This window comes from Scylla paramamosain, unplaced genomic scaffold (assembly GCF_035594125.1).
Source record: "Scylla paramamosain isolate STU-SP2022 unplaced genomic scaffold, ASM3559412v1 Contig26, whole genome shotgun sequence".
NCBI lineage: Eukaryota > Metazoa > Arthropoda > Malacostraca > Decapoda > Portunidae > Scylla > Scylla paramamosain.
The window spans coordinates 1-7,500 of record NW_026973691.1 but is presented as its reverse complement, the minus strand read 5'-3'; the positions used below and the strand labels follow the sequence as shown (position 1 = coordinate 7,500).

Here is a 7,500-nt window from a genome sequence, read left to right as displayed (position 1 = left end):
GAGAGAGAGAGGAGGAGGATTTAGTATGTCTTCTATATGGGTGTCTTCATTATCATCTTCTTATTCTTATTCTTATTCTTTTTCACTTTCTTCTTCTTATTATTATTATTATTGTTGTTGTTGTTGTTGTTGTTGTTGTTGTTATTATTATTTTACACACACACACACACACACACACACACACACACACACACACACACACACACACACACACACACACTGTAGTAGTAGTAATTATAATAGGAAGAAGAGAAAAATGATAATATTTTTTTCTATAATATTTCTCTAAATATCTAAATAACTATCAGTCGAAAAGCAAAACTAATAGTGCACCATGGTAGTCCATTAAATTTTTCATCCCTGACTATCGCCATCACCAATTGCAAGTTAGTTAATAAAGAGAAAAAAAAATGAAGAAAATATATAGCAATTCTAATTTTGAGACACCTTAATAGTTATACATTTTTTTTTCACAATATCTAAATAACTAACAGACGAAAGCAAAATATAGTGGTACATCACGATAGTCCTTTAAATTTCTCATCTCTGACTATCGCCATCATCAATTACAAGTTAGTTAAAAAAATGAAAAATTGAAAAATATATAGCATATCAAATTCTAAGACACAAATATGCTTTCAACATTTTTCTAAATATCTAAATAATTACCTGCAAAAAAAAAAAAATAAATAAATAGTATATGAAATTAGCCCATTAAATTTCCCACATTTTACTGTTAACACTATTCAAAAAAGTATATCTAAAAAACATAATAAAAGCAAAAAACACTTCCAAAAACTCTCGAAAGACGTCGAGCAAAGATCAAGATTCAAGATTGTAAACGGGAGAGAGAAAGAGAGATGATGTACGAATGGAGGGATGCGAGTATGTTATGATTGGAAAGGGGCGTAAGACACGGGAAACACTGGGAGGAGGCGGAGCCCTACTCTACAAGAAAGAAAGGGGACTGAAAGTAGAGGAGATTGATGTGGGGGAGTGTACAAGTAGTGAGGATGTGCTTGCAGTCAGAGTGGAATGCATGGATGGTCGTGGCAGACCAGAGACGGTGGTACTGGTGGTTGTGTACATGACTGTCATGGGTGAAAGAGCAGAGAGGGAGAATAGGAGGAAGAATGACATACTTAAGAAAGTTATGAGAGAGCATGGAGAGGAGAGTGCTAGTTATGGGTGACATGAATGCACATGTGGGAATACGGGGGGACAGGTGAACAGGAATGGTGAAATGCTTGGGGAGTTTGCTGATGACCTGGAGCTGGAAAATCTGAATGTTACTTTGGCTGAGGGGCGTGTGACTTGTAGTGCAAGAGAACAGGAATCAGCAATTGACTATGTGTTGATGAATGGAAGAGTGCGTGAAATTGTGTCACATATGTGGATAGACGAGGATGGTTTGGTTGATATTGTGTCTGATCACAACATGCTGGATGTGATTGTTTGATGCACAGAGTGGGAATGAAATGAAAGTGGCAAGTAAGAAAAAGAAGTGGAGACTGAGAGATGTAGGATGGGAGAACTTTTAGGTTGATCTGAGTGAGAGAAGCTGGGATGACGAAAGTGTGCATGACGTGGAGCATCTGAATGAGAAAATGGTTGAGGACGTGAGGGGTGCTGCTGAGAACCAGATAGGGTTTGTGAGAGTAGGTACAAGAAAGAATGTATGTAAACCATGGTGGAATGATGAAATCAGAACGTCTAGGAAGGAGCGAAACAGAATGAGTAGACAGTGTAGATGGCTGAGGAAAAAGAGGCATGAAAACGATGAGGCAGAGAATGAGTATCAGAATGCATGGGCAGCGTATGTGAAGCAGCAGCGGTTGACAAGACGAATGATAATGAATGCTAAAGTGAAGAGTGAAAGGAGTGTGACTCAATCTTTAAGGGAGAAAGGTATGGAAAGTGACCATGAATGGTACAAGTTCATGAGAGGTGAGAATATGTCAGGCAGTGTTGATGTGGAGAGTCTAAAAGTGATGGTGTAGTTATAACAGAGGAGGGAATCAGGAAGCCAATCAAAGGGTTCTGGGAAAAAGTAGTTGGGATAGGTGAGATGTTTAGTGTGAAAGAAGGATGTGTGACACTGGAAAGGAAGAATGCAGATGAACTGGATGAAAGAATCAGTAGGGAGGAAGTGGAGAGGTGTGTGATAAGGCAGAAGAATGGCAAGGCAAGGCATACCGATGTGGATGAGTCCTAGTGGATGTGGAAAGGCAAATAATGATAAGATAAGTATGGTAAACCAGTGGGTAAGTCGATTGGGAAGTGCGGCAAGGATGAGAGCAAGTATGATGTGTTGAGAAAAGTGTGGAAGAGTGTGGCTGTGCCAAGTATAATGTATGGTATGGATGTGATTGCATGGAATGAAAGTGAAATTGGTAAGTTAGAAGTGGGCTAGAATAGAGTAGCAAGGATGGCACTGAGTGCACCGAGGTGCACAGCACTGTAGAAGCCTTGAGAGGTGATATGGGATGGAGCACCTTTAGGGAAAGACTCACAAAAGCCACACTTAGGTACAAGATTAGGCTTGAGAGAATGGATAATGCAAGAATAGCAAGGAAGGTGTACCTGTGGAATGAAAGTGGAAGCAAATGGAGGAAGAGGTGCATGAGAATGACAGACAGGAATGGATTGCAAGTTGTGTGGACGATGATAATGGTTGAAAGGAATCAAAATGAGCGTGAATGGGTGGTAACAAGAGGAGGCAGAGTGGGAGCCGAATGGGATGTGAGAAAATGGAAGAATGAGATAGACAAAGAAGTGAAACGTGTAGGACTGAATGAATGGAAGAATGAGATAAAGAAAGAAGATCCTGGAATGGTACAAGGAGAAAGAGGCCCCGAGGTATGAAAGGTGGTATGATGGAAGCCTGGGCGGTGGTGATCTTCTCTTCCGAGCGAGGGCACAGTGTATGGATGTGAATGCAAGGAGTTACAGGTGGTCTGAGTCCCGCAGCAAAGTGTGCCAGATGTGTGACATGGGAGAGGATGAGACGGTGGAACATGTGGTGCTGGAGTGTGTGAAGTATGCCAGAGACAGGAATGAGATGATGCAAGAGATACTGACTGAGTTAGGGCATGATAGGAATGTAAGAGTGGAGAAGACAGGAAAGGAGTTGATGGTGTTTTTGCTGGGACTGTGTAGAGAGGCGAATGAAAGGATGATTGAGGCGGTGAAAGAGTTTCTGGAGAGAATGTGCTGTTCGTTTCTCTCTTTTTTTTTTTTCACCTTCTACAGGAGTTGTCCATCCAAAGGCCTGGCTCAGGAGTGATCCTGTGCCACCTGTACCATCAAGATCAAGATTCTCTCTCTCTCTCTCTCTCTCTCTCTCTCTCTCTCTCTCTCTCTCTCTCTCTCTCTCTCTCTCTCTCTCTCTCTCTCTCTCTCTCTCTCTCTCTCTCTCTCTCTCTCTCTCTCTCTCTCATTAGAGCGAGGATGGCGGCCGAGGAGCTCAAGGATGAAGTCGACGACCAATTGAAAAGTGTGCGTGTGTGTGTGTGTGTGTGTGTGTGTGTGTGTGTGTGTGTGTGTGTGTGTTTGTGTTTGTGTTTGTGTTTGTGTTTGTGTGTGTGTGTGTTGTTGTTGTTGTTGTTGTTGTTGTTGTTGTTGTTGTTGTTGTTGTTGTTCCTTCTAAGAGTTTGTTAATGGCGGACAGCTCGCTCTGACTGCCTCATCACACACACACACACACACACACTGTGGACACTTTCAGATCACTGTAGTGCCTGAACAGGGTTGCGTGGCGCCTCTAATTGTCGTGTAGTGTTGTGTTGTGTCATTAAATCAGTGAAAACTATAAAATTGCGATCCATGTTGTATTTGGGTATTTAAATGTGCTTCAATGCAACATTGTGGTGGTGTGTGGTATTCTTAGTATTCTTGTTATCATTATTGGCCACTAGTGAAGACGTGGGGTCCTGGCCTGGCTGGGGGCGCGTCTGGCATTGCCTCTTGTGCCCCTAACGTAACCTTGCCCGCCTTGGTAACACTGCAAGGAAGATACACGACTGGCAATTCTGACAGACACGACCCAGTCAACCAGGAACTCCATGCATACACTAGTGGCCGCTATTGGTGTGTGTGTGTGTGTGTGTGTGTGTGTGTGTGTGTGTGTGTGTGTGTGTGTGTGTGTGTGTTAAAAGCCAGCACGCCCTTAACCCTTTGAAAATATTTTTATTATTATTATTATTTTTTTTTTTTGTCTTTGAAAATATTATGTTTATCTTTAACACAATACAGAGACGGTAATAAAATAGTACTGAGCAGTTTTGTCTGAAACTTTATTGGTTACATAATTTTAGGGTGGTAAAAAAAAATAAGCCGTAGGACACACTGTAGGGGATAACTGTTTAATAAAAGTGAACATTCCTTAGAGAATTGAATTTATTGTCATTTTCCATTATTACAATGGTTGTTCTTCCATAAAGAGTGTATATACATATAAAAGAAAATCATAGCTACTAATTCTTCCAATAAGATGCAAGTCATACAACTGGCAGCAAAAAATCAAACAATAAGAATATAAAAATAACACATAAAATAGAATTATCAAGCAGTTAAAATTTCTAAAAGTAACATAAACTAAGTAAATTAAAAGCTATGTATCTATTCTATATTGTAATTAAAATCCAAGGGGAAGATCATGGTGCAACATGTGACGTTTGAGGCTTGTCTTAAATGTTTGAGCATTTGTCGTAATTTTAATATCTGGGGGCAAGGCATTCCACACTCGTGGTCCTTTAACAGACATTAATCTTTGGCCGTAGTTCGTGTTGGTTCTTGGTATATGGAAATTGTGTTGTTGCCTCGTGCTTCTTTGACTGACCTGACTCACGGCTGGGATGGTGAATAACCAATTAGGGAACTTATTATAGATAATATTATACATAAATATGCACTGTTCATATTGAATCCTTTTGTTAACATTTAGCCATCTTAATTCATCTAGTATTGGAGAAGCATGATCATACCTTGATCTTCCTCCTACAGCCACTTTTGCCGAAAAATTATACAGTTTTTGCACTCTCTTTTGCTGAGTTTTATTGGCAAAGCCCCATATCATCATGCCATAGTTAATAACGCTAAGGACAAGTGTTTGAATAACAATTTTTCTGGCCTTACTGCTAAAAAGCTCTTTTATTCTATTGATGAACATCAGTACTCCGAAGGCTTTTTTAGTCATCTCAGTTATGTGTGTGTCGAAGAGCATATGTTTATCAAAGAATACGAGTACACCCAAATTTTTCAAGGAGTCACAGGGTTGGATGCATGTGTCACCAGCGTGTATCACAGTATCATTGGGTATTCTAGAAAGTAAATTCCTGCTACCAATGAACATGCACTGAGTTTTATTCATGTTAAGTAATAAACCATTTCTATTAAAGTATCTTTTAATTTTTTCTAAAGTTTCTTCAGTTTTTCTTATGAGATCAGGCAAGTTTTCAACTGAGTTTGAAAGTATAATTTGTGTGTCGTCTGCATATTGCACTAGGGAGCAGTCTTTTACTTGTGTGCTGAGGTCATTGACATATATAGTAAATAATATAGGGCCTAAAATAGATCCCTGAGGAACGCCAAAACTTACGTTCAGCTTTAAGGATACATTGTCTCCAACACGAACTGATTGCGTTCTATTGCTTAAATAATGACTAAACAAGAATGAGTCAATTCCCATTTCGTACATCTTATCCAATAAAATGTTGTGGCTGACACTATCGAAAGCTTTCGACAAGTCACACAAAGCAAGTAAGGATATCTTCTTACTGTCCATGTTTTCGTAAATAGTATTTGTAACTTTAGTTAGAGCCGTGATGGTTGATAAGTTAGGTCTAAATCCATGTTGTGTACAGTTAATCAAGTTATTTGACTCCAAGAAGTTTGTTAACTGCGTGGCTATTACCTTTTCAAGAATCTTGGACAGAATTGATAGTAATGAAATAGGTCGATAATTGCCCGGATCATCAGATGCTCCGCTTTTATAGAGATCCCCAAAAATTAAAGTATTAAAGCATTTGCCATAATAGAGTTGACATATAAGAAAATGAGCCCCCAAATGACAAATGAGGAAAGACTTAATTACAACAACAACAAAAAAAAAACGTATAATTTTGACACTTCCTCATTGTAATAGGTAATACATACACAAAATATTCTTTTTTTCTTTTACTTTCATCATTTGGTTGGTTGTGATAGTGTGTGTGTGTGTGTGTGTGTGTGTGTGTGTGTGTGTGTGTGTGTGTGTGTGTGTGTGTGTGTGTGCGTGTTTGAGCCCCTGTAGGGTTGTGGTGTGGAAGAGTGGGTGGAGTGGAGTAAATAGTAGAATATTGGTGATTTATTGAGTGACAGCAGGGGTGTTGGTGGAGTGCCAGGCCAGTGACTTGCTGCTGGCTTGTGCTGCGTAGCAGTCGCAGCATTCAATTGATGCTGTGACCTCTTGCTGTGACCTGTCTCTCTGTGCGTCTCAGAAGCCCAAGTTTTGCCCAGAAAGCGACGCCCCCAGAGGCCTCCAGACCAGCGTTCCACAAGTCTCTCCCAAGACGCTGTCAGCCGCGCCGTCGGAATATACACAACGTGGCTATGCGGTGGCACCATGCCACAGGCCGGTGACTCCCGCGTACTGCTTGATGCGGAACGGCGTGTCTGTTGGCAGCGTGTGGTGAGACAGGTGTTGGTCTTGTTGTACTCGGTAGTCGGCGTGTTCACTGGGTTCAGAATGTACCTTGTTTGTCCATCCATGTTTGACGAGACCACTCTTCTCACACTCAAATAATAATAGGTTTGTGTTAGAGATCTCAGTGAAAATGTGAAAATATTTGAAATACTTAGTGTCACTTAGCGAGAAAAAGACTTGAATTGCTGTTGTATTTTTGCTCTGCAGGGAAGCGGCCAGAGTTGTGAAGCGAGTGTGGCGGCGAGCCCTGCGCCACTGGCGGTGACGCGCGGGGAGGCCACGGCGGAGTGTGCGTGGAAGAGGCCGGTGGAGGCGGCAGTCTGTGCGGCGGGGCCTTTGGGCGGGGGAAAGTTTTGACCTGGCCACCCTGCCTGTGACCTGTGGCCTCTTGTTGCTTCACCATGTTAAGGTGGTGGTGGTGTTGTTGACTCATCTCTGTACAAGCCCATAATTATTATTTGACATCAGATAATGTTTGCAACATTTATTCATTTATTTTTAGCAGAGGGTGGTGCTGTGAAGCTGGCAGCACATGAGCTGACCAGAGTGCTACAGGAAGACAGCACACAGTAGCAGCAACACTGTCAGTGTTTTTAAGCTTCAGCATCTTTGACGATAATGTTTAAATATACTATATTTTTAAACACTGCTAGTTTTTATTAGCATTCAGATTAATTTGCTTTGCTTAGTCTTCTTCATTTGTCTTCATTTGTTCTTCTTTATTTTGTGTTGGCATATATATAATTATTGTTTAGTCTTATTTAGGAGATTAATTTTTTTCCTTGTGTGTTTATTGTGTTGGCAAATAAATAATG

The 7,500-nt window shown here is 40.8% G+C and overlaps 1 protein-coding gene across 1 annotated transcript in view; it reads left to right on the top strand.

Annotated features, from left to right (window-relative positions):
* The window catches only part of LOC135097607 (uncharacterized), a 27,760-nt gene extending 20,431 nt beyond the window's left edge, over positions 1-7,329 (top strand). Inside the window, exons 4-5 of the mRNA XM_063999535.1 lie at positions 6,480-6,679; positions 6,893-7,329. Coding sequence (XP_063855605.1) covers positions 6,480-6,679; positions 6,893-7,042 — 350 coding nt within the window. The 3' untranslated portion in view covers positions 7,043-7,329. The remainder of the gene's footprint in view (positions 1-6,479; positions 6,680-6,892) is intronic.
* Positions 7,330-7,500: the final 171 nt, after the last annotated feature.